The 26237-nt window shown below is 49.6% G+C and overlaps 1 protein-coding gene across 5 annotated transcripts in view; it reads right to left on the reverse strand.

Annotated features, from left to right (window-relative positions):
- Nucleotide 1: 1 nt before the first annotated feature.
- Nucleotides 2–26237, reverse strand: part of DDX11 (DEAD/H-box helicase 11) — a 33626-nt gene continuing 7390 nt past the window's right edge. For 2 of the 5 annotated variants that reach the window (XM_023642976.2, XM_001490596.5), the window contains exons 3-27: nucleotides 23835–24083; nucleotides 22994–23080; nucleotides 22601–22755; nucleotides 16471–16516; nucleotides 15370–15477; nucleotides 15059–15146; nucleotides 14429–14637; nucleotides 12664–12816; nucleotides 11688–11734; nucleotides 11262–11341; nucleotides 10353–10397; nucleotides 10165–10232; nucleotides 8593–8631; nucleotides 8187–8298; nucleotides 7893–8024; nucleotides 7273–7385; nucleotides 4234–4306; nucleotides 3769–3872; nucleotides 2928–3077; nucleotides 2593–2661; nucleotides 2396–2496; nucleotides 1865–1949; nucleotides 1465–1543; nucleotides 1131–1285; nucleotides 2–1050 (exon numbers count right to left, since the gene is read on the reverse strand). In XM_023642976.2, coding sequence (XP_023498744.1) covers nucleotides 1021–1050; nucleotides 1131–1285; nucleotides 1465–1543; nucleotides 1865–1949; nucleotides 2396–2496; nucleotides 2593–2661; nucleotides 2928–3077; nucleotides 3769–3872; nucleotides 4234–4306; nucleotides 7273–7385; nucleotides 7893–8024; nucleotides 8187–8298; nucleotides 8593–8631; nucleotides 10165–10232; nucleotides 10353–10397; nucleotides 11262–11341; nucleotides 11688–11734; nucleotides 12664–12816; nucleotides 14429–14637; nucleotides 15059–15146; nucleotides 15370–15477; nucleotides 16471–16516; nucleotides 22601–22755; nucleotides 22994–23080; nucleotides 23835–24083 — 2577 coding nt within the window. In that variant the 3' untranslated portion in view covers nucleotides 2–1020. Of the gene's footprint in view, nucleotides 1051–1130; nucleotides 1286–1464; nucleotides 1544–1864; nucleotides 1950–2395; nucleotides 2514–2592; nucleotides 2662–2927; nucleotides 3078–3768; nucleotides 3918–4233; nucleotides 4307–7272; nucleotides 7386–7892; nucleotides 8025–8186; nucleotides 8299–8592; nucleotides 8632–10164; nucleotides 10233–10352; nucleotides 10398–11261; nucleotides 11342–11687; nucleotides 11735–12663; nucleotides 12817–14428; nucleotides 14638–15058; nucleotides 15147–15369; nucleotides 15478–16470; nucleotides 16517–22600; nucleotides 22756–22993; nucleotides 23081–23834; nucleotides 24084–26237 lie in introns of all 5 variants that reach the window. The other 3 variants (XR_011439658.1, XR_011439657.1, XM_070269778.1) reach the window with 3 other exon arrangements.

The following is a 26237-nucleotide window of genomic DNA, read 5'->3' on the forward strand; positions in this document are numbered from 1 at the left end:
CTGAGGGTGAACCAACAGTGCACTTGTCATTACGGAACGGCAGCTGTGCAGAACGCAGACACTGCCTCCGAGCCAGCCTGTCCTCCCATTCCTGCTGGCTGCAGGCAGTGGGGGCAGAGGACCAGTGGACCAAGGCCCCTTTCTCTGGGGTCAGGGGGAGCAGAGAGGTGGAGTCAGCAGGGGCAGCTATTGCGGATGGAGGGAGGGATACTTTCACAGAGGAGAAATGTCTCACTGACAGACACAGAGTCTCTAAAAATAGTCATGCTGAGAGCCTAATGGCCCTTGGCACAACTGCGGCTGTCAAGGGAGGAGGTGTCTTGGAGTCTGCTCACGTGGTTGAGAGGGAGGGAGGTGCCACTGCCGTGGAGGACTTGAAGCCATGGCAGGGAGAGAAAAATGCTGTGGGCAGTTTGGGGGCCAGCACTGCAGCAGTGAGGCCTGCAGGTGTGGCCGCAGGGCACGGGGCTCTTTCCCAGTTCTTGACGACCAGGTGGGGGAGGTGACCAGAAACCTCTGGGCAGAGCGCCCTATGGACAGCAGGGGGCTGGAAATGGGGAACGTCCTTACTTTCGAGGAGAGAGTGAAAGGTCTAAAACAGCTACTTTTAGCTGGAAAGGGAGGAGGGGAAATGGGAGAGGCAGGATGGGCCTGTTCCACCTCACCTCTAAGAAAGTGGATGCTGCCATGGAAGGCCACACCTTCCACACTGCCCACAAAGGCTGGTCAGGAAACAGGGCAGGGAGCTCGACTTGGCCATGCTGAACAGGAAGATTCAGTTCCAGGGGGGGAACTGCCCTGGGATGGGCCCAAGGACAGCAGGACCCACTGTTTTCTCCTATTGGCTTTTCCACCTGTGCCGGGGTCCTGGCAGCACACTGATTCCAGAAAGGGCTGGTCTAGACTCGACATTCTCCACCTGGGTTTCACCTCCTTAAGCAAGGTCAGGCCAAAGACAAACATTTCAAATGGGCAGGGTGAAGAGTGAGCCCGGCAACCAGGCAGCGGTGCAGCCATCCATCAGGAAGGGCCAGACCTCTCTCGATGAAACTGGGAAGACAGGGAAAGACAGTGAGACACTAGCTCTCAGGGGCGGAGGGCCCTCAGGGGACGAGAAAGGCGGGACTGACCTTCCGCATAGCAGCAATGGCGGGGCCAAAGGTGGTTTTGATCTCCACACGGTCTCGGATCCAGGCTGGCAGCTTTGCCAGGATAGGTGGGCGGGCATACCGCTGGTCCAGGAGCACTATGCTGGCAAAGTCCTTCTGGTGTCTGATGGCCCTGCCTGGATGGAAGAGAGGCTGGGGCTCTGAGTTCAACCTGCCTCCCCTACGGTACATTTCTACCCCTCCTCTTCCTCAGACTGGAGAGACGGCAGGTAACATACCTCGTTCCTGTCACCTCATTCTCCAATCATCCATCCCCAGCTATCTGCCTTGATAGCAGGAACAGTCCCAGGCTTACCTATAGACTGGTTGACAGCCTTCATACACAGATTCTCCACCAAAGCCTTCCCTGGGGGCACCTGACCTGGGGTTCTGGGCTGGGAAGAACAAAGGAAATGACCTATCAGAATATTTTCTCGCCTCCTGCCTAGTCTTCCCTCTGAGAAAATGACACAGCCAGGCTTTGGAGAAAGACCAATAGGCTTCATGGGCACAATGCCAGCAGCTGACATAATGGATGATGTCATGGAGAAGCACAGGAGGGTATGGAGGTGCATCCCATCCCTCTGGAGCAAACAGGAAACATCGGCACACATCAAGGGGCAGTGGGGAAGGCATAGCTGACCAGCCTTGGTGTCGCAGCCCTAGGGGCGACAGAACTCTTCCTCCCCATCCTCTCCAATACTGGAGGTACTCACAAGAGTCTGATCCAGGTAGGCCATCTTCTCCTGTAGTTCTGGAGACTTGATGTTGGGGTAGGGCATGCCCACCATAACCACACACCTAGGGTGGGGGCACACATGAGCCGATGGCCTGTGGGCGGTCAGGCCCTCAGCGGGTTCTCAAAAGCCAGGGGAAGGATCCGGACTTTACCCATGTCATCAACTGCTATGTCTACTGCTCCTTCAGCCCCCTCAAGCTGTGCTGGGTGGCTCTACCTCCCCCTGCCTACCCTAAACCTATGACCTGGAGAGGGCTTTTTCAGCTAAGAGATCCAGTCCACACCAATGAATTGAGTCCTGATAAAGTTACAGTCTGCCCAATTTTGCACCTGGTCTCAAAGAGCCAAGTCCAGAGTTGCCGAAACACTTCCCCATGCAGCTGGCTGGCCTGGGCAGTCAGCCTGAGTGGAGACCCGGTGGCACTGGGCTGCAGGTAGGGGCCCAGCTGCCTGGAGTGAGGAGTGGTCAGGTGTCAGAGCCCCAGGAGATGAGAGGCCCACTACTTACCGGCCAAGGTTGTCAGAGAAGTTGATGCCTTCACTCATCTTTCCTCCGACCACAGAGAGGAGCAGGGCCCCTGTCATGGTGCTTCCCATCTGGCCACAGCACTGCGGGACATACCAGCCTGAGTTGTGGAGCTGAAGCCAGGATACTGCCAGCCCCACATGTTCTCTGGACCCTAGGGCCTCAGTGACACCTCATACCTGAATGCACTTGGAATACTCCAGCAGCACCTGCTCCACCTGGTTTGCTCTCTTGGGTTCTTGAAATATCTGAAGGTAAACAGATAATGTCTCCCAGAAAAGGATCCCAGAATGCCTGGGTCTCAGGTCCAGCCTGGGACTGGAGAACCCTATGGGTCAGGGACTATGGGGAATGCTCTGGGCAGTGATCAGGGATTGGCAGTGGCAGGGTAAGGAGCTAGCAGAAGCCCCAGAGGTGAGGCCTAACTGTCCGGTTTGAAGTGCAGGGGAAGTCCTAGGAGGAACTCAGTGCTACTGTCCTCACAAGTGAGAGGATCAGCTGAGGGGTCACTCACCTTTTTCCTGACAGCCAGGCGGGCCAGCAGGCCACTCTTGTCCCAGTGGGCATGGACCTGGCGTTGGTACTCATAGGAGGGGAAGAAACAGACCACCCCTCCAGGGACCACGTTGCACAGGTTACAGAGAATGCGACCTGTTTCAGTCATCTAAGGAAGGAAGACAAGGAGCCCTCCATGGAGCCACTCCTGAAGCCACACCGAAGAAAGGCTTCCTAACCTTGGGACTCAGAAAGCAAGTACAGAGACCGCCAGGTGAGAGCAGTCAGGGAGGAGACTATGGCCGGGTGGCTCCTCCAAGTGGGAACCAGAGCCTGGAATGTGCTGCTCTCCCTACCCAACACACCCAACCACCGCTCCCGTTAACTGGCAGCACCAGGACATACGTCACGGCACGGGCACACCAGAGCTAAGACCTGCTTTGGTATGCCAGAGTCTGCCCTTCTCCAACTCCCAATGTCCAGGTGGGCAACTGGGGATTAAGCACCATCTGTGACAAACTGGGCACTGAAAACCCCAGGTATGCCACTAGCAATGTGCCCCCAACACCTGCATCCCTGCCCAAGGCAGGAGCCACTATAACCAAATGGCAAGAGAACCAAAGGAAATGAGCAGCTTTCTCAACAGTCTCATCTCAAAGGGATGACGGGAGGTTTTGAGAAAACTTATTTAGCAGCCTAAGGGGTAAGGGGTGGGGGAAGCTCAGATCTTCCTTGATAATTTCCCAGCACTAATGTCCCCAAGGCCTGAACACTCTGGATTGGCCAGAGTGCCCCTCACCCCAGAGACCTCTCTCCTGCCCTAGCAAAGGCTGTGGTAAGGCAAACTGGCTGGTACTGACCATCTGAGGCAGCTCTCTCTGCTGGTAGGTGAATTCCAGCTGCTGGTTGGAAGGCCCGCTGCAGACGACAAGGGGGAGGATATTGTCTGGAGGGATCACGTGACCTGGTGAGATGCAGAGAGGGCTGAAAACTGGAGGTGCAGACTGTTCTGCAAGGCAGAGTCCAGAAAGAGCATTCCTCAACCTTTGTCTTCCAGACGAGGACCAGCAATGCCTAACACTCACCCACTCATCCCGTTCCCACAATAAAACTGGGCGATGCGCAGACCTCTCCCAGGTAGACAGAGGGGACACAGAGCATGAGAGCATGGGGACAGTGCACTCATGAAAAAGCCTGCAAAGGATGAAGCGATCCTTGTGGTCTCCTCAGCCTCCTGGGCCTGATAACAGGTATGCTTAAACCATGACAACAAGGAGCCATAATGTGACCACGTGGCCCATTCCACCCTGGTCATGAATCCTCACCACAGGAAAACTCCACCACTCGCTCAGCATCCACCCCAGCACATGCCAGCAGCTGCTCCCGAAAGTCGGACACCTGCAGACCACAACATCAAGGCTCCGTGATCTTCCTGAGGCCCAGGACAGAGACCTCAGGCCTGAGCAGGGAGGGAGGAGGAAACCATTTGGAGAAGACAGAAGTCTGGGTTTTGAGGCAGCGAGCACGTAAAAACAGAAAAAAGAGGTGAAAAGGAAAGCAAAAAGAGAAAAAACAATTTAATGATACCCAGGGTTGGCAGTCTCATTTAAACTACTTGGAATAGCACAGTAACTTTGGCAAATTTGGCACAGTGGTTCTCAATCCTGGCTATGCAACAAAACCACCAATAGGAATATTTTTTAAAAGACACATGGCTAGGCCCCAGCCCAAACTATTGAATAAGAATCTCTAGGGGGAAGACATATGTAACTGTAATTTTAAAGAGCTCCACGTTTTTCACCTATCAAATTGGCAAAAATCCCAAAGTCTGACCACTCGGGAGAAACAGGTTCCCACGCATTGCTGGGGGACACAGGATAGTACAACTCCAGCTGGAGGGGAATTTGACAATGTTTAACAAATTAGGTATGTTTTCACTTTTTAACCAGGCAATCCCATATCTAGGCATCTCCCCTGAAGACACAGCTCCACACGCCAAATCACATGCATGAGGACAGTTCTCGAGAAGTCACTTGTGACAGCAAGGCTGCCTTTCATGAGGGGACTGGTTGAGGGAGCTATGCCGCCTCCGCCCAATGGAGGATGCAGCCAGCAAAAGGATGCACACTGTCCCTGTGTACTGATGCGGCGCCACCACCAGAACATACTGATACATAAAACTGACTGTGGTACCTTTATGTAAGTCAAAAGAAAAATAAAAAAGATAAGTTCATATATTTATTTTTGCAAAAGAATAAAACAAAACACTGGAAGCACAGACCAGTAGCTAATAAAAATGATTACCTATGAGGATAGGGAACAGGTTGGAGAGGGATGGAAGTGAGAACTGCTGAATATATCGTTTTATACAGTTGCGACTTTTGAACCATATAGATGTTTACATTTTTAAAAAATATAATTAAGACAAAAATAAAGACAAACTCTAAAATTCACAGCTGAAACAAAGAAAGCCTAGCTATCTGTCAAATCCACAACATTAGCTCACAGAGAAAAGCTTGACTTCAAGTGACTTCATATGCTGAGTGACCATTCATCCTCAGTGGGACAGCCTTTAAGGGCAAAAGATACATGCAAAGAAATGAAACTTCAATCAGTAGTTTTACTGTTAGAAGTAACACATATTGGTATTATAATTTTTAAACTATTTTAAGTATACTGTGGGATAGAGAAAATAAGCAATTATGTTAACATAATAAGAAACCAAATGTCCAGCTTAAGAGAAAAGAGATACAATATAAGGTCAAATAAATTTACTGATTGGTTTTGATTCAGAAATATCAATATGGACTCAGGATCTTTGAAAACATATTTCCTAGGTCTGTCTACTGAAACAGCCTCTAAATAATGATAACTGAGGAGCACCATCAACACCCCAGCACCCAGATGTTGGTTTCTAAATCCTAATCCCCATTCAAAGAAACCAGGGCACCTCAGAGAAATGAACGAGTCCAGACCTAGGGCAAGGGAAGTATCAGGCGAACCTGGGAAACTCTGTTGTTCCAGAACGCAAAAAAGCATTCCAAGACTAATGGGCCATGGCAAAAGGAAGTTTGAGACAATGTGCGTGCTAAAGGCAACAATGACTATAAGTGATTTTAATACACAAATGAAGAGAAATCTATGCGTCTATACACAAGAAAGAAAAATGGAAAAATAATAAAGCTACAGGGGCAACTCTAACAGGCAGCTGAGGTTGGGAACCACTGCCTGCGTGAGGACGTTGAAGAGCTTTTTATCCAGTAAGTCCTGTTCTAGGATGCATCCCAAAGAAATAACCACCGTGCTGAGATGTAGCTGTAGCTACCACTCTATTGTTTAAAACAAAAAAACTGGAAATCGCCTAAATATCTAACCGAAGAAGAGTGGTTATTTAAAATACAATATATTCATGTAATGCAACCAAGTACAGCCAGAGTATGGCGGAATAGATGCGTATTTGCTGATGAGGAAAAATGTTTACATCGTTTTGTTGCTGAGTGAGAAAAGCAAATTATAACAGCAGCATGTAGACATAGTACCACATTTTTGTTTTTAAAATACAGCATGTGGGCCTGGCCCTGTAGCTGAGGGATTAAGTTTGTGCACTCCACTTCAGTGGTCCAGGGTTTCGCGGGTTCGGATCCTGGGCGCGGACATGGCACAGCTCATCAGGCCACACTGAGGTGGTGTCCCACATGCCGCAACTAGAAGGACCTTCAGCTAGAATATATAACTATGTACTGGGGGGCTTTGGGGAAAAGAAGAAGGGGGAAAAAAAGAAGACTGGCAACAGATGTTAGCTCAGGTGCCAATCTTTAAAAATAAATAAAATTTAAAAATATGGCATGTATATTTGTAAAAATTATGCATACAAAGACTATTATAATATACACCAAAATCAATCTTTTGTTGGCAGAATTCTGATCTTTTGTTTTTCCCGTTTTTGCCTGTCTCTGCTTTCTACAATGAAAATATAATACTTTTCTAAACACAATATATTAAAACTTAAATTTATAAAAGAGAGAGAAGGTTGTATCTATGGTGGGTACAGGAAGGAAAGGGCACTGAGGCACCGAAATGAGGGTCTGAAATTCCAGAATGGCTTTCTAAGGGAGCAGTGTGCTCCTGTGGCTACAGAAATGCCAGAGCAGCAGCAGTGACCTCTGACCGCCCCCACCCCGGCCAAAGGGCCTGGGCAGTGAGACAGTAGAGCAATGCCACCTAGTGGCTGCTGCTTGGCCCACTCAAGCCGACCTCTTTCTGGCTTGGGGACCCAAGGAATGGGGAAGAAGCCTGACGCTGCATCCCCCGTCCCTGTCCCATCCCAGTACCTGGGGAGCAAGAGGCTGGGTCTGGCACCTTACCGGCTGCATGGTGCCTCCTGCAATGACCACGGCCCGGCATTCCTTCACCACCTGGGCAAACGGCACGGCCGGATTCAGGAGCAAGAATTTGAGGCTGCTCTGACTGAGGCTGCCTGAAAAAAAGACAGAGAAGAGATGGTTACATGAGAAGGGGGCAGATGCTGGCCCAACAAAGACTTCTATCAGTCTGAGGCAAAGGGGATCTCCAGCTGGGACCATCAGAAGGCATAAGAGATATCACTTTCTCTTTAAATCAGATCCCAGGACAATGTCCTCTAGGACCACCCTGAGGTAGACAGCACTATTATCTTCCTTTTCACACAAGGAGTCTGAGGTTCAGAGAGATAAAACTGGTCCAAGTCATGTAGCTTGCAGGTGATAGAACCAAGACTCAAACCAAACCCCACTTAGCCTCAACCACCAGCTACATGGCTTCTCTTGTAACCTTGCCCAAGACGACCCGCATCCATCCTTGCCACCTCCGCCTCCCGCCCAGGTCACAGGAGGCCAGTTATCACCACCCTGCTTCTTCATCCTAACCCAGGGAGGTGCCAGGATAGAAGTAAAGAACCTTTCCCACTCTGGCTCCCCGGCTCCAGGCCGGCTCCTTCCTGGGTTACCTTGGCGGCTCAGGATGACCCTGCCGTCCTGGTTGGCAGTGGTGAGAGCTGCAAGGAAGCCTTCGATGTGCATCAGTGGGGAAGAAGGCCGCAGCGCCCTGGCCTCCCCCTCCTCTACAGGGGCTGCAGGAGCTGCACAGAACAGAAGGACGAAGAGGGTCTGAGACCACGGACGAGGGGGAGGGCCTCCCTGCAGTTGCACTAAAGCCATTCTGCAGGGAGATGAGTCCATGTGTGAGGAAGGAATGTTCTCGCCCAGGGCCTGCAGCCCAGTCTCTCACCCTCCTGACTCACTCTTTGTCACTTCAGGCTGCAGGCTCTGCAGGAACTGTTGGAACCCAGCCAGTCTGGGCTGCTCCCTGGAGGGTGCGAGGACTGCTCCATACTTTTCTGTGAAGCCAAAGAGCTGGGACAGAGATGAGAGAGCAATGGAGAGGAATGAGGGCAGCAGCAGCGAGAGGGAGGGTATGATGGACTAGAGGCTTCTAGTCTAGAGCCGGACCCCAGACAGCCCACAGCTTACCCCCACCACCAGGCATCCTGGCACTCCCTCCCCACCCCAGCAAAGCTGCTCAACTATAAGGAGAATGGAAACAAAGGTGACTCTGGAATTTCCAAAGGGCAGGAGAGAGAAAGGCACTGTGAGGGCAGCAAGCAGGGCTGCTGGATTCCTCCCAGGCTCCGAAAGGGGAGTAGGTACCTTTCTGCTGACCATGCTCTTCTCACAGTAGCGCTGCACCTGCAAAACCAAACCCGGCTGCAGACACTCGTAAACATTAATCAAGCTGGAAAAAAAGACAACCCCCTTCCAAAACCCCAAGAAGCATGATTCACCGCCACATCCTGAGGAGCCCAAAGCCTCCTTGTGGACGACCATGTCAACCTCCTTCCTGAGGTCACTCTTCTCCCACTGTCCCCACGCACAACACGGTGCTTCTCCCACGAGATGGACTCTGCCAAGCCACATGGACACGGCCTCCTCATAACCATGTGTGCATGGCTCTGACCCTCTCTAAAGGTGACGGTTACGTCCCCTCTGCTTTCCTTCAACGTGACAGCACCTAAACTGGACCTTGAAGGATTAAGAATTCGTTTAAAAAAGTCCTATGAGCAAAGCACAACGGAGGTAAAGCTCGGGGCTCGTTCGGGGTCATCTGGAGTAGTTTAGTTAGTGTGCACAACCTGCAGAGCTTCATATGCAAGACAATGAGTTTGGAGACTTTAAAGATTTCTGAAAAGAGTGATATCCTTCAATTAAGACTCGCTAGAGTGTAGTTCGTAAAAGACATTAGAAGTGAAAAAGAATGAAATCAGGACACCAGAAAGGAGGCAAGAGGAAAAAGTAGTGAAGCCTGCAGTGAAGTAGGAGCTGTGGGAATTAACGGGGGGTGAATTCAAGAGCTCTGTCAGGCTGTGGGCCTGGCCACTGCATGCATGCAGGACACAGAGGGGGAGAGGAATCAGACAACTCAGACTGCGAGCACATCTCATAGGGAATGGCAGTGACGGGACCAAGAGGAGTGAATTGGGGCAAGCTGGTTTGAAGAAAAAAGGCAGGGCAGGATGGAAAGAAAGCAGGTCTCCAGTCCCCACAGCTGGGTGCACACGCTGGCCCCCTCGTGTGTGGCCTGTGTGCATCGTCTTCCTGAGGTGACCTCGCCGAGCCGTGGGCTCCTTCGCTTTAGAATGGTGATGGGACATCCTACCTTAGTCACAGAACCTGCCGCACTGCCTTGAACACAATGAGCGCTCAGTATCATTAGTAAACTAGATTCACTAGGGTTGAGTCAAGCCACAGTGGCTGTCCCCCATCTGGGAGAGCACCGAATACATAGGCCTGGAGCAAGCAAAGAGCTAAGGCTGCAGTCATGAGAAGGGCCCACCTCAGCCTCACTGCAGGGTCATGCTCACAAAACCAACTTCCTGCTCTGTCCACAAGCCCAGGGGGAAGACTGTGCCGGCAGAGATGGAGTCTTGAGGAGGACCTGGGGGGTCTCTATCTGTGCTTGTTGGGTACAAAGAAAGGGACCTTCTCTCCCCAATTCCTACGACCCTTCAACCTAGATGGACTACTTTTTTCTTGCTGACACGTTGCTGTGTTTAAAGGTGAAATAACTACATACATCCGTGCTGTGGATCCCGGGACCTCTAGACTGTCTGAGGACAGGAGGAATTACTTTTTATTCCTTCCCTAGTCTTGACATAGCATCTGTCCACAGGTGGTGATCAGAAGGGAGCGTGATGGCTAACAGAGAAAGGTGAAAACCTCTACCTTGAACAGGTTGATGTTGTCGATCTGGCTCAGAAAGAGAAAGTCATTGATGGTCTTCAGCTCTGTCCCTAAGGGTACACAAACGAAAGGCTGGAGTCCTTGCTCTGAAGACCATGGCGTGCAGCTCCCCAAGGGAAGCTCAGAACCGGCTCAGGCCAGCTCTGGGCTTCTGAAGGCAGCCCTCTCACCTGTCTGCGAGAGGCGCTGGCTGTGGGGATTTTGCTTAATGTTCCCTGAAAAAGAGAATCGAAACAGGTCAGGATGGTGGTCTCCTAGAAAACCACCATCTTCTCACACTCTACACTGTACTCATCAAATAAGAGCATTCATATTTGAATAGATCTTTGCCATTTGTTGTACCCAAAGAACCCAGTGGGAGGACAGGAAATTCAGGGAGCCCCAAAATCTAACCCACAGGTTTGCATGTGGAGCCTATAGCCTTGTGATTTCATTCTTCTCATACATCCTCTAAGGAGGCAGGGCAGTGACCACCCCACTTTATGCAGGTGCAGGCAGGACATGCCCAGGTTGTATGGTGACCAGTGGCAAGGCAGAGATGGAAGTGAAGAGGACCAATGTGAGACAAAATTCCTCCAGAAAAATTCCCTGCTGGCCTCCTGGAACTTCAGCTTCTATGAAAGCTTTAAAGGGACTGCTGTACGGTAAAGGAAAGGGTATGTGGCACAGGATAATGCAAAGTATGGGGTCCGGAGCTGGAAGAGTCTAGTCCCTCTTGTGGCTCATGAACCACAGGCAGGTCAGGTCTGTGCTCCAAGCTTTAGCTGACTGGTCTATCAATGAGCGCTGCCATCCTCAGAGGAGCACACCAGAGAACTGCACTGTTAGATAAAATGTCACACATTCCTACTATTATTACTACCACCACCTGTGCAGTAGCATCTGGCAAAATAAAAAGGATTCAGTACAGCGGTAAATAAACTAGGATTCTAAAAAAAAGATCTAAGGTCAGACAATTCAACTAAGCCCTAAGAAGAATTTTCTAGATCAATGGCCAAGACAATTCCTGAGACACAGGAAACCCAGGTGCCCGAGGGGTAGGCTCAGCAGGCCGGGGCTCCAGGCAGGACGGTGCTCACCACCCAGCACGGTCACAAACTTCTCCAGCAGATACAGGATCTGCTTGATGTACATCAGGTTCTTGGCCTTCAAACGCCTCCTGAGGAAAAACCAACAGACGGCAAGTGGTGGGACGCCAACAGCAACTTCCCTTCCGAGTGCCCCAAGCTGAGGCCTTTCTGTCTGATGTCTCTCAGACTGGGTCACGAGACCCACAGAAAAGGCTGGCTGTTGCCCCAGGCCTTCACAGCCGGCTGTCCTGTCCCAAGCATCCTCAGCCCACGGCGGGTACATGCCACGATGAACCAGAAGGTGGAGAGCGCATTGGTCAGCCCTACACCGAGCCTGGTCAGAGGCGGCAACCCAAGCGTGTCCGCTCGGAGGCTGACTCGGGGCACCAAGGCAGAGCGGGATTTCCCCTTCCCTCTCAGGAGGCAGGCTCTCACCCGTATCGTTCCATATATTGGAGCAACTGGGAATGGGCCTGGCAGAGCTGGGGAGAGAAGAGAGAATGGGTGTGAAGGTAGACCAGGCTCTGGGCAAGCAGCCTAGGGCTGTGCCAGAGACATCTTATATTATGCTTAGAAAATGCCAACCCAGGACACACAGGAGGCAATCAAGGTGAAAAGTGGGGCTGGGTACAGACAAAAGGTATGTGTTCAAAGCCCCTTAGGCTGGTGGGAGCTGAGACAGGGGAAAGTAGGTTCTGCTACAGTGTCCTCTGTGGGTCAGGGGAAAAAGCAAGATGAATCTCTCTGCTCGTTTTTACTGGGCTAGGAAAAGATGTGTTCTCTATGAAGAGTGATGGTTCAAAGTAACCATCACATCCTGGCCTAAGGTCAACCCAGGTGTTGGTCAGTTGAAGTGATGGGATGTCATGTGGGCTGCAGGGTCAGAAATCAATGTCAAATTCCAGCTCCACACTTAGTAGCTGTGTGCCCTTAGGCATTCTGCTTAGATCTCTCTGAATCTCTGAGTTCTCAACGTAAAACAGAAACGGCAGCCCAATGTAGAGTCAGCGTGAAGATTAGAGATGCCTCGTGTGGTGGATGGCACATAATAGGTAATAAAATAGTGCTTTCAGAAATTTTGAGCATCCCTCAAGACAATATTAATAACAACATCCAACCACATGAGGACCCCTGCTTCTCTCATCCCATCATCCTGGGTTATGGAGAACTAATTGGTAGCATCCTGGGCTGGAGGGACTCAAGAAGACACAGGCTAGTGAAGAGCAAAGAAACATGCCACCTTGCCTAAGCTGGGTCCCCATAGTTCTAAGATCTGCTGGAAAGCCAGAGTCAGCCTCTGACGAGGCCACTGCCTTGACTCGGTGCATCCTCTACCCAGCCCCACCTCTGGGGGAATTCTGGGTCTCTCTGCCCCATGGCAGGCCCTGGCCCAGATAAGAGGCCGACCCACCTGCGAGCCGCTGACCTCCGCACTGTGGATGCCTGTGATGGTGTCGATCAGGTTGTGTGCCTCGTCGATGACCACCACCTGGCCCTGCAGCCGGATCCCTGCGGCCTGCCGGGTGGCCGCGTGCAACAGCATCTGGTAGGGCAGCACCACCAGCTGGCAGGAGGAGAGGGCAGCCCCCTGAGCAGGGCCAGGACTCCCTCCCACAGCAGGCTTGCCCAGCCTACTCTAAGTTTCTGGTGTGAACGGTTTCATTTCCTGCCCAGAACATGTGTAGGGACCTTCAAGAGAGAAGCTGTAACACAGCAATGTGCTTTTAGCAAGAGACCCTTCCCTCAGTTTACTGTGGAACATCAAATATATGAAACAGACAAAAGAGGAGCCAATCTGACTTCTGACTGAACCAAGGGTGGGAGTGGGGATGAGAGTGGAAGCCCTGCTGCTGAGCCTCACCCATGCCCCCAAGGTAGCCCCTGAGCCACCCAAGCTTCCTCAAAACACTGTGAAAACCACTGGCATACCAGAAAGCAGCCCTGGAACTGCCACTTCCCAGCTGTATGACTCTGAGAAAGTCACTTAACCACTCTGAGCCTTGGTTTCCTCATCTGCAAAATGGGCTTGATAAACTCTATCTCAAATGAGGGTTAAGGAGTGGAGGTCAGGGTAACAAAAATAAAAGCACTGTAAATTTTTTAGGTGCTACATTGTTAAGACAATTTTCCAGTTAAAATACTGATGAAGTGAAAATCCAGAAAAGTGGAACCTTCAGGCCCAGGTTTTCATACTGGCTCCGTCACTCACTTGCTGTGAGAAAACAGATAAATCATGTCCCCTTTCAGGGCCCCAGGGTCCCCACATGTAAAATACGGAGAATCCCCGCCTTAGCTATTTCAGCGGGATCCCCTAAGAGCAAAAATGAGGTGAAAGTGCCTCACAGAGTCAAGATCATAAGAATTCCAGGATATCTCCTATATCTGCACACAAGTGTCGGCAGCACTGATCTGGCACTGTGGCAAGCAGACCGGGGAAGGGCGTGAGACGGCGGCGAGACTGGGAGGGCTCCGGAGTTCCCCTGGGAGCACCCCCACAGGGTTCAAGGTAACAGACTGACGAGCATTTAATGCCGTGTAAATGTTATTACTAACATAGTTCCCTGCACCTTTTAAAATCTACTTAAATCTTTTCTTGATTATACAGAATTCTCCACGAATGATATTCTACTTCCAAAAGTCACTCAAATTAAGGAAGTAGCAAGCAAACAGTGAAATCATACCCACCAAATAACAATGATACCATTTTTGACCTGTCAAATTAGCAGTTTTTCTTTCTGTTTCAAGATAGCACTCAATATGGGAAGTCTAGAGAAGATGGTATTCTCGTACGCCGCAGGTAAGTGCGGCTGGACAGTCACTCTGAGAGGCCATTTGGAAACAGAGCCACGTCCTGTAGCTCCCTTACTGCATTCCTCAGTTTCTGCCCTGGCATCCCCTCCCGTGGTTTCACTAGGAATGCACGTTCCTTCCTGGCTCTAATCTGCTGTCACCCAATAATACCAACTGTCCCTGCAGCCCAGGGCCACCAAGGGACCTGGATCTTCCTCCCACCCTCTGTACTAGGAGAGTGGTTACGTGTCATCTGCACGCTGTGTGTCGGTCAGTCCAACCACAGCTGATGGCATCCTCCTGAATTGAAAGAGGAGCGACGAATTCCCTGTGGCCCAGTCTGCAGTCAGAGCCAAGAGCTACTGCCCAACCCTCCAGGTCTTCACCTGGGCTGCTGGAATGGCGAACCGGCTCCCGTAATAGGGACAGGCGTGAGCCTCCTTCCCCAGGGTCACCAACTGCTCAATGTCCTTCACCTCCACCAGCACCTCGTCCCGGAGGAGCTGCAGCTGCTCGTAGTTGTAGAAGGGGCAAGTGGCCCGTGGCTCCTGCCTTCTCTTCTTGGGCTTCTCTTCCTCAGCTTCGCTCTTCCTCTCTGAGGGGGGCACAAGCGGGGCGGGGCGGGGAGGCAGCAAAGGCAGAGAGAATGGTAACTGTCTATGGGGCCAGGAGCAGGTGTGTAATGTCAAGACTCCATGGGCCGGGGGCTGCAAAACCTTTCCAAGTACTGCTTATTAGGGTCTCATCACAACATGCTGGTATTTCACTTTGTGTCCTCCAGAAAAAGCCTAAAAAATCATCTCAAAGCCAGGGTTTTGGACAAGACAGTGACCCAGGAAACAAGACGCCTTTGCCCAGGAGGGCGTCTTTCAGCAGGAACCAGGGGTCTGCTCTGCCTTCATTTACACTGAAGACATGTCTTTAGTTCCTGTGTCCCTGCCACCCACTCTTTCCCAGCACTGCCCGAGGCTACGCAACGGTCCCCAAGGCTCTCCACAGCTCAGGGTGGGCGCTACCGTGCTTGTTTCTCTGCATCTCCACGCAACGGTCGTTGATGAGCTGCACAGAGCCCAGGTGTCTCACGTCTTCGTTTACACAAAGGTTCTACAAGACAGAGGAGGTAAAAAGGCAAAGAAACAGTGCTGGCTAAATGCCATACAGTGAGCCCCCCGGGCCTGCCCAGCCCAGCCCTCCTCTTTGTTCCCTTCCAAGGACCGGCAAGGCCAGGGAAGGGGCTGACCTCCCATCATGTCCCTGTGCCTGCAGGAGGAAGGCAGAGGCCGAGGGAAGGGAGCAGCACACACCTGGGCTGACACACCCTGTTTACCTGCCGAGAGCCGAGGGAGACGAGCCGGGTGTCCTTACCAAAGGGGCTCTTCTGCACCTCGTGCACAAACTGGGACAGCTGGGAGTGCGTCCGACTACAGTAATAAATCTGCTCAGAGGACAAGAGGGATCTCAGGAGACTGTAGGATCTCCAAATACTCTCTGAAAGGCAAGAAACGCCAGGGCCTAGGGGCTCAGAACAGGGAGAGTGGCCACAAATACTCAAACCTAAAGCAAGGTGGCTCCATCCCATAGCAGATCTCAGCCAATGCAGGGCCAAGGGAGTCCCTGCCCCACCCTCAGCACCAGACGTGCAGGAGGACACCCACAAGATGGGGCTCCTCCCCAGAGGCACCCTCAGCCTCTAACCCCCCTGCTGGGAGGGCTCGATCATCTCAGGAAAGGCGCTTCCCCTCAGCGGTGACTCTTGAGATGGAAAAGATTCTCAACACTCTAAGGAGCGTGCGGGGGCAGGGGGGTTCCACACACGTCTCCCAAAGACATGGAAGACGGGCGGGTAGTGGGGCGGGAGACGTCTAGCTGAACTCTCTGTCTCTCTGTACCCCTCTACAGTTTACAAGAGGAGGGGAAAAGAAACAAATGGAGGGGGGAATCTTAATTTCAACAGAGAGAACAAAAGTCTTACATAAATGAAACCAAATGTTTTTAAATGTGAGAGGTGCCAGAACCACAGGTACCTCACAGCACTCCAAAAAGTGAAAACACAGGCAAAGGAAGACAGGGACATGTCATCAGAGCTCCAGAGGGCAGAGTGCTCCTGCTCTGGCCTGCCCCTCACCTTCCGCGCCCCAGTGGAGGGAGAAACCATCAGTCCTTGGCCCAGAATGGCTGCTCCTCGATGCCCTGGGGCACATAAGCCCAGGCATCGCCCCCCAGAGAGGTCTCCCGGGGGCCCAGCCCAACCCGCCACGTGAGCACCTGACAGCAAGGTCTGGGTCTGCAGAGCCACAGAGTCAGTGAGTTGGAGGTTCTTCATCGACGAGAGGCTGAGAAGCAGCCAGAGGGACTCTTGCATTCTCCCAGGGATGGAGCCCTGGACTCGGGACAAATCACAAGAGAATCCCAGGACACAGCGTCTTACCTTAGTTACATGTTCTTCCTCCAGGTCATCCTCATCCTTATCTACTCTGAAGAAGCAAAAAAAAAAGACAGAAGAAACAGTCTTCTCAGCAAACGCAGCAACTGAAAACACGTTTACTGAGCATCTACCAAACACCAGCAACTAGCCCTCCTTTTCCTCAGAGGCCAACAGAAGTGAGGTCTGAGCTCTGAGCCAGAAGGAAACAGACACGCATCCCAGCAACGAGGTTCCAGCACAGCAGCAGGTGCTCGCTTGCCCGCTCGGTCAGTCACCCATGCTAACACCAACCCCGCCCACTGCCCGCAGCAGAGAGAGGAGAAAGGCGCACCGCATCCCCAAAGCCCAGGCTCTGTTCCACTGTCTGTCTCCGAAGGCTGCTCTCCCCTCACTGTCCACCCTCCAGCAAACTGGACTTCTCTCAGTTCCCAGAGAGCTTGGCTCTTTACCACCTCAGAGCCTCGGACACACGCTTCTCCTTGCCGGAATGCCCCCTCCCCTCATCTCCCTTGACCTAGCCAACTCCTAGTCAACCTTGAGATCTCCACATGAGCATCACCCTCTCTGGGCATCCTTCCTCGTCCTCCCTTGGTAGGCTCAGCTGCCCTGTGACACACGGCCACAGCCCCGGCACCTGTTCTTTGTAATACCCATCTCATTCCAAATCACTCATTCTTGGTCTGTCTCCCCCTGCAGACTGTCAAGTCCACAGGCAGGACCGGGTGTGTCTTGTTTCTGTGGAGCACCAGGGCTCCCACCTGGAGTGGACTGAGTGAATAAAAGATGCTGGCGCTCAGGACCAAACAAACCTCTTCTCAGTGCCTCAGTCTGCCCTTTCTAGAAACGAATTCAGAGCCCATCAGCACTGGGGGGCTGGCAGGAAGGCCAACTCTGCATTACACGGCTGAATGTTTATCAACCTTACTAGCCTTGGCTCCTTAGAAAACACAAAATTCTTTTACAGATACACTCTATCTACAGGGCCAAAATATGGATCGTTTTTGTTCACCTAGCAATTCAATTTTTTTTAAAAAAACAGAAATGCAATTAATCGCCTTAGGCTATGAGAAGAGGAATTATTTATAGGGGTGGCTTCCTGGCCAATAAGGAATTGCTCAGTCAGCTGTGTCTGAGAGGCCTGGATTTAGATCACGTGCCACATGGCAAACAAAGTGAGCGGGATCTAGGTGAGGAGAGAGATGTGAGAAGAAATGAAAAGCAGAAATTTTGTATTCCTAATTGGTTGTGCCCTCAGAGGGGCTTGTGTCTCTCTTGAAATGCCAGGGCATCGGACGCTGTAGAGGCTCCTCTGCAGGATTAATGGCTCCTCCCAGACCCAAAGGAGCACTCTGTTTCTCTAATATTCACCAACTCCACTCACGCTCTTTATCTTGTCCCCAAGGGGCTCTAGAACAGAAGCGGAAGAGCAGGCAAGCACTCTTGGAGGCAGGTGGGAAAGCCCTGTCTTCACAGAGCAGAATGCATGGAGCAGTCCAGACATCTCAGCCCTGGGCACAGTCAAAAGTTTTAGTTTTGCCAGGTCCTGAAATCTGTGCTTAAGGGAGGGCACTGAACACCAACAAAGAAAAGCCCAGGACCAGATGGTTTCACTGGCGAATTCTACCAATATTTAAAGAAATACGCCAATCTTTCTCAAATTCTTCCAGAAAACTGAAGAGAAGGGAACACTCCCAAACACATTTCACAAGGCTAGCATTACTCTGATATCAGAGCCAGATAAGAACACTATAAGAAAAGGAAACTACAGGCCAATGTCCCTGATGAATATAGACACAAAAATCCTCAAAGAAATACTAGCAAACTGAATTCAACAACACATTAAAAGGATCATACACCACGATCAAGTGGGATTTATCCCTGGGATGCAAGGATGGTTCAACGTATGCAAATCAACAAATGTGAGATACCACATTAACAGAATGAAACAAAAACCATATGATCATCTCAACAGACACAGAAAAAGCATTTGATAAAATTCACATCCTCTCATGATAAAAACTCTCCACATATTGGGTATCAAAGAAATGTACCTCAACACGATAAAGGCCACATACGACAAGCCCACAGCTAACATCATACTCAATGGTGAAATGCTGAGGGAATTTCCTCTAAGATCAGAAACAAGACAAGGATGCCTACTCTCACCACTCCACTCAACATAGTACGAGAAGTCCTAGCCAGAGCAATCAGGAAAGAAAAAGAAAACATCTGAATCAGAAAGAAAGAAGTAAAATTGTGTGTTCATGACATGATTTCACATATAGAAAACCCTAAACACTTCACCAAAAAACTGTTAGAACTAATAAGCAAATTCAGTAAAGTTGCAGGATACAAAATCAACATATAAAAATCAGTTGCATTTCTATATAGTAACAATGGACTATCTGAAAAAGAAATAAAGAAAACAATCCCATTTATTTTAGCATCAAGAACAATAAAATACTTAGGGGTAAATTTAACCAAGGAGATGAAAGATCTGTACGCTGAAAACTATAAGATACTGATGAAACAAACTGAAAAAAGAAGATACAAATAAATGGAAAGATATCCTATGTTCTTAGATTGAAAGAATTAATATTGCCAAAAGAGTCCATACTACCCAAAGCCATCTGTATTCAATAAAATCTCTATCAAGATTCCAATGGTATTTTTTACAGAAGTAGAAGAAACAATCCTAAAAATGAAATTAAACCACCAAAGACTGAATAGCCAAAGAAATCTTGAGAAAGAAGAACAAAGCTGGATCTCAAAGCTATACTAATCAAAACAGTATGGTTCTAGCATAAAAACAGACACATAGACCAATGGAACAGAATTGAGAGCCCAGAAATAAACCCATGCATATATGATCAACTAATGTTTCAAGGCAGCCAAGAATACTCAATGGGGAAAAGACAGTCTCTTCAATAAATGGTGCTGGGAAAATGGGATAGTCACATGCAAAAGAATGAAAGTGGATACCTATACCATTCACAAAAGTTAACTACAAATGGGTTAAAGACTTAAATCTAAGACCTGAAACCATAAAACTCCCAGAATAAAACATAGGGAAAAAGCTCTTTGACACTGATCTTCGCAGTGCTTTTTTTGGATATGACACTAAAAATACAAGCAACAAAAGCAAAAATAAACAAGTGGGACTACAGCAAACTAAAAAGCTTCTACACAGCAAAGAAACCAACAAAATGAAAAGGCAACCTACGGAATGGGAGAAAATATTTGCAAACAACAGATATGATATGGGGTTAATATAAAACATATAAAGAACTCCTACAACTCAATAGCAAAATATCAAATAATCCAATTAAAAAAATGGACAAAGGACTCAAATGGACATTTTTCCAAAGAAGACACAAATGGCCAACAGGTTCATGGAAAGATGCTCAACATCACTAATCATCCAGGGAAACGCAAATCAAAAGCACAAGGAGAAATCACCTCACACCTGTTAGGATGGTTATTATCAAAAAGACAAGAGGGGCCAGCCCAGTGGTGCAGTGGTTAAGTTCACACCCTCCGCTTAGGCGGCCCAGGGTTCATGGGTTCGGATCCCAGGTGTGGACCTAGACACCACTCCTTAAGCCATGTTGTGGCAGCATTACACATACAAAATAGAGGAAGATTGGCACAGATGTTAGCTCAGTGCTAATCTTACTCAAGCAAAAAAAGAGGAAGATTGGCAATAGACGTTAGCTCAGGGCCAATCTTCGTCACACACACACACAAAAAGATAAGAGCTAATAAATGCTGGCAAGGATGTGGAGAAAAGGGAACCCTGGTGCACTCTTGGTGGGAACAAACTGGTGCAGCCACTATGGAAACTAGTATGGAGGTTCCTCAAAAATTAAAAGTAGAACTACCATATGATCCAGCAATCCCATTTCTGGGTATTTATGCGAAGGAAACGAAATCACTCTCTCAAAGAGACTGGTGAGTCCCCATGTTCATTGCAGCATTATTCACAATAGCCAAGACATGGAAACAACCTAAGTGTCCAATGACAGATGAACAGATAAACAAAATGTGGTATCTACGTGTGTATATATGCATACATATATATATATATATATATATATATATACATACACAAACACACACATACACAAACAGTGGAATATCATTCAGCCATAAAAAAAGAAGGAAATCCTGACATTTGTGGCAATATAGATGAACCTTGAGGGCATTACGCTAAGTGAAATAAGTCAGAGAAAGACAAACGCTGTATGATCTCATGTGTGGAATCTAAAAACCCAAACTTGTAGAAACACTGAGTAGATTGGTGGCAACTGAGGTGGTGAGGCGGAATGAGCGGAAGTGGTCAAAGGGTAAAAACTTGCAGCTATAAGATGAATAAGTTCTGGGGGTCTAATGTACAATGTGCAGTATGACCACTATAATTACCAGCACTCTACTGTGTACTTGAAAGTTGCTAAGAGTAGATCTCAAAAGTTCTCACCAGACACACACACACGCATGCGTGCACACATGCACACAAATGGTAACTAAGGTGATGGATGTATTAACTAACTTTATCGTGGTAATCATTCTGCAATGTATACATATATCAAATCATCACGTTGTACACCTTAAACTTATGCAATGTTGTATGTCAATTATATCTCAATAAAGCTGGGACGCTGGGTGTGAAGTTAGAGGTGGCAGCCAAGTTAGAAGGTGCTTGGCAGACAGACTGAAGGAGTGTGGATTCATCCTTCAGGAGACAGCTGATGGAGGGTTTCAGGCCTTGGAGTTACACTCCAGACACACAGGGTGTCAACGAGAACACGGGACACATGGGACCTGGAGTCATCTTTTGAGGAGCCGGAAAGACTTCTTCCAAACTGGCGGCCTGAGAGGGATGATCTGTAGGAGCACTCATGCTTTTGGGGAAGAACCACTGAACTTCAAGGCTGTAATGAGCTTTTAATGCCCAAATCAGATCACATCACTCCCCTGCATGAAACTTCCCACAGCCTCCCTGAGACCAGCAGCCAAACCCCTGGGCGGCCCGTGAGGCCCAAAGAAACTGACAGCTGCCTCATCTTCGGCCTCTTCTTTCTCTCTCTTCCTCATCCACTCTGCTTGGCACCTAGGCCTTCTTTCTGTCCTTCCAAGACGCCAAACCCGCTTCTGTTTCCAGACCACCACACTCGCAGGCCTCTGACTAGAACTCTCTTCTCCCAGGTCTTTCATGATGGCTCCTTCTCATCCTTCAGGTCTTGGCTCAAATGTCACCTCCTCGGAGGGTCCCTCCTGACTTCTCTACCTGGAGGTGCAGCCCCTACTCTTCCCACTTTATCCTGTTTTATTTCCCTCATAGGTAAATGTGCTAATTCCAATAAGGCTATCTGTCTTCACGCTTACTGTCTGCTCCCTCCACTAAATGCAAGCTCTCTGAGGGCAGGGCTCATGTCTGTCTTATTCAGCTCGATACCCACAGCATCTGGCAATGTGCCACACCTGGAGCAGACACCCAAGGGCATTTGTGAAACTACAGCGTGAATGAAAAAGGAGGCCGTCATGATGGGCAGTGTGGTCCAGGGATCCTAGCTGTTCTCTCCCAGGTTTTCTAGCCCACCCAGGAGGTTATGGCCCATAAATTAAAAACCTAGACATCTGGGCCAACAGAAGCCTTAAGATGAAAAGAAAAACTCGGCTAAGGATACCTTGATGGTTTATGTCATAAACTTTACACCATTTGGTTTAGTGGCTGAGAGCGTGAGATTTAGAGGCAAACCAGTTGGGTTCAAGTCTCAGCTCCTCCCCTTCCTGGCCTCATGGCCTCGGCCAAGGCAGAGCATCTTTCTGGGCCGCAGTTTCCTTGAGCGTAAAGTGGAGACACAAATATCATTGGTGAGGATAACAGAGTTGATAGTTGTGAAGCCAGTGCCCCGCATAGAGAGGAGGCTGGCTTTCACTGTCATCATCATTTATGCACCTTAAGGAGGAGCCTGGCTGAGAGAAAGGGGCAGGTGGCCAGCATTCCATCCCTTCAGACGCCTCAGAGTGACAAAGAAGCCTGCCCCTCTCTGGGCAAAAGGGAAGGAGCTGCCTCCCTGGGAGCCCCCATGCAGACCTGGGCAGGGCAGTGGGTGGGGAAGTGCTGTCTTACCCACTAGCTGTTCCTTTCTCCTCATCACTCTCGTACTCTGCGAGGACCAGCTCCTCCTCCCCAGTTAGCTGCTCTAGCTGCTCCGCCCCTGGTCCTCCTGCCAGCATCTCTCGGCTGAGGCGGAGGAGGCGCTCAGTTTCTTCTTCTTCTTGTCTCTGTATACAGCATTGCAGATGGGGAAGGATTGCAGATGGGAAAAGCAAAGATATCTCAGTACTGGTGCCCCCACCTCCTTGCTGGAGGCAGCCTCAGAGTGGTGGAGAATTTAGCCAGTGGGGGTCAGGGAGAGGACACTGAGGTCTGGGCCACTCCCCAAAGAAGAGACACTACGAGGACCAAGCCACATGACACTGCCTGGACAACATCCCGGCTACTCCAGGAGAGGACACTCACCACGCGCTTGGCTGCATGCTTGAGCTGTGCATTGTGGCGGATCTGCCGCAGGCGTTCTTCTCGCTTTCTCCTCCTAACCCGCTCCTCCTAAAGAGGAAGTGGCCATAAAGGAAACTCCTGTAGGAAGCCCCAAACCGGGCCTTTCTTCAAGAGTCTGGGGCGCTCAGCCCAGGGCCTCTTCACACGGGGCAGTTCTCCAACTCCAGGCCCACACTCAGGGTACTAAAGCATCTCATCACCAGGCCCTGAAGCTCGCCAGGTCCTAGCCTCGCCACTCACTGCAGGAAGTCTGCGTTCTCCCTCCCAAAGCCACACACCCTCAATCAAATTCATTCCTTAACTGAGTTTCCAGCTGCTGAACCATGTTGCCAATAGCAACAGTGAGGTTCCTTTCCCAGATGGGTAATGAATGGGAACCCCCAACCCCTTGTCTAGAGAAGGCCTGTTGACATCAGCTTAAAAAAGACAGTAAGGGGTGCTGGCCTGGTGGCTTAGTGGTTAAGTTCATGCACTCCCCTTTGGCAGCCCGGGATTCTCAGGTTTGGATCCTGGGCACAGACCCACACACAGCTCATCAAGCCACACTGTGGTGGCATCCCATAGACAAAGTAGAGAACCACTGGCGCAGATGTTAGCTCAGTGGGGGGGAGAGGGAGGGAGGGAGGGAGGGAGGGAAGGAAGGAAGGAAGGAGGGAGGGAAGGAGGGAGGGAGGAAGAAAGAATGAAAAAGCAAGTGTGACCACTGATTCAAGAAAGCCAACAGAAGAGCAAAGGCAGAGCACATATGACAGGTCAATCTCAGCATCAACCCCAAATCATAATCATTCCCCCCGGATCCTACCTGGAGGCGGTCCACCAAGTCCCTTTCTTCCTTCTTCTGCACGAACTGAGCAACCCAGTCAGGTTCCCCAGCAGGCCTCAGGACATCTGGGGTCTCTTGGCAGGAGGATGAGAGAGACGGGGGCTGGTCCTTCCCAACTTTTAAGGGAAGAGTTCCCGTTTCAAGGAGACGAGCCTCCTCTTGACGTTTCTTCTGTTCAAAGTCACGGAGCCAGGAAAGGGCCCCACAAATAAGACTTAGGGATTTTCCCTATAGGAAGGAAAACGTTTTCAGAAATACAGAACAGAAAACAAAGCTTCCCAAACAAGCTTTCCCATTTTAATAAAGCCTACAAGGAAGGTCTGACTTTCTATAGGAAAGTGTGCTTAAAGACCAGCCTGGGAAAGAAAGGGAGGAATTAGCGAGAGAGTAGCCAGGAAAAATAGGAAAAAGGGAGAAGATAATGAAGCTATGTATTTAATTACACAGCACACCGCTCCTAAAAGTATTTACAGTGGCTCATCAGGTTACATATAAGTACTACAAGTTAACATAATTAGAAGAAGGTGAGATATTAAATAATAGCCCCAAAAAAGAATTAAGGCCAAGTGACGCATAGATAAAATCCTTTCTACCTGCTGAGGGAAAGCCACATTCGGCTCTACGCTTCAATGCAGCCAGTGTGCAGAAAGAACACCATCAGTCCTGTGACTCCCAGCGTTCAAAATCTTTTAAAGCAAACCCATCACCCCGGAGAACACAATTCTTGATTTAAAGACTAGAATTTTCCCTGTGGGTCCTTGTTATGGCTTGAACTGCCCCCCAAAAATTCAAAGTCCTAAACCCCAGTGTCTCAGAAGGTGACACTGAGAGAATGAATTTCTGTTGTGGGACTCTGTTATGGCAGCCCAAGCAGATTAACACAGTCCTTCTAGAGAAGCTCCCACAGTGAGGTTCACAGGGCAGTTGCTGCTGGTGTCCAAAGGGCGATTCAGCTCCGGTGAGTCTCTGGAGGGGACAACACCTCTGGTCCAGGCAGTGAGCTCTCCGAGCCTGCTTAACCTAGGGGGGATCGCAGAGCATCCAACGACAAGACAAAGTGCTCTATTAGGGGTGGGACTTAGAAGACATCAGAGTGTGAAGGGTAAGTGAGGCACACAACAAGGAGAAGAGGCCACAGAATCAAGAGCACCAACCATGAAGGGCTGAGCAGAGGAAGAAGATGCACGGGATGGATGGGCAGAGGGCTGAGACGGAAAAAGAGAGGAGGGAGGAGACGCGCCTTCAGGTAAACGAGGTAGAAAGAACACGTGCTCGTCTGTCCTCTTCCAAAAACGCTAAAATTACACTAAAGGAATAAAGAGGCTTACAGCCATAAAGAAAGCGGAAGAAGTGATAGTAATGGAAAGCAGAGAAATGGAACAGACTTAGCAGAGTAAAGGACACTGAGCCTAGCGGCCCTCGGAGATCTCCCAGTTCCCCCACAGAAACACCCCAAAACCTGCAGGGCTGCGGCACGGTGCTGCAAACCAAGGGATTAACTGAAATTCTTTTATAGAATGATTAGATCCCCAGGTTGCATCCCACTCCTCAAAGAAGACAGAAAGTTTATTCTCTGGGGGAGGTGAGCCAGGAGAGCCCCAGAGAGAACAGGTCAAGTAAAGAGGAGAGAGAGGGCCAGGCTGAGAGCAGGGCATTAAGTGAAAGACTACAGCTGAGGCCACCTCCCTAGGACACCCTCAGGAACACTGGCTGTCAGGCTTGGATCCATGAGGCAAGAGTTTAATGGAGCCCTCTCTGGAAACACGGAATGGTTCCAGGAAAATCCTACTGACACTGACAACTGGAGGCCCCAACAGAGGCCCAGCCCCTCAGTCCCCAAGCCAGGCTGCACCACAGGCCTTTCACTCACTCTTGTAGTGGCTTTTTCTTGAACTCCAACAGAAGACAGCCAGACATCTAAGGAAAAGCTTCCAACAAAACACACAACCCTGGGAAAAAGCTTCAAAATACTACTATAATTGATAGTCTCAGACAGTTATTTCCATGAAACAAAAACAGGATGCTATTTTTAAAAGTCAGAGAGAAAAAAAAAAAGAAGGAAATCTCGCTTTTTGCGACAACATGGATGGATCTTGAGGGCATTACGCTAAGTGAAATAAGTCAGACGAAGAAAGACAAATACCATATGATCTCAATTATACGTGGAATCTAAAAAAAAGCGAGCTCACAGATACAGAGAACAGATAGTTGCCGAGTTGAGGGGAGGGCAAATTGGGTGAGGTGGTCAAAAGGTACAAACTTCTAGTTATAAAATAAATAAGTCCTGGTGGTGTAATGTACAGCCTGGTGACTACAGTTAATAACACTGTATTGCATATTTGAAAGTTACTAAGAGAGTAAATCTGAAAAGTTCTCATACAA

Source organism: Equus caballus, chromosome 6 (assembly GCF_041296265.1).
Source record: "Equus caballus isolate H_3958 breed thoroughbred chromosome 6, TB-T2T, whole genome shotgun sequence".
Classification (NCBI taxonomy): Eukaryota; Metazoa; Chordata; class Mammalia; order Perissodactyla; family Equidae; genus Equus; species Equus caballus.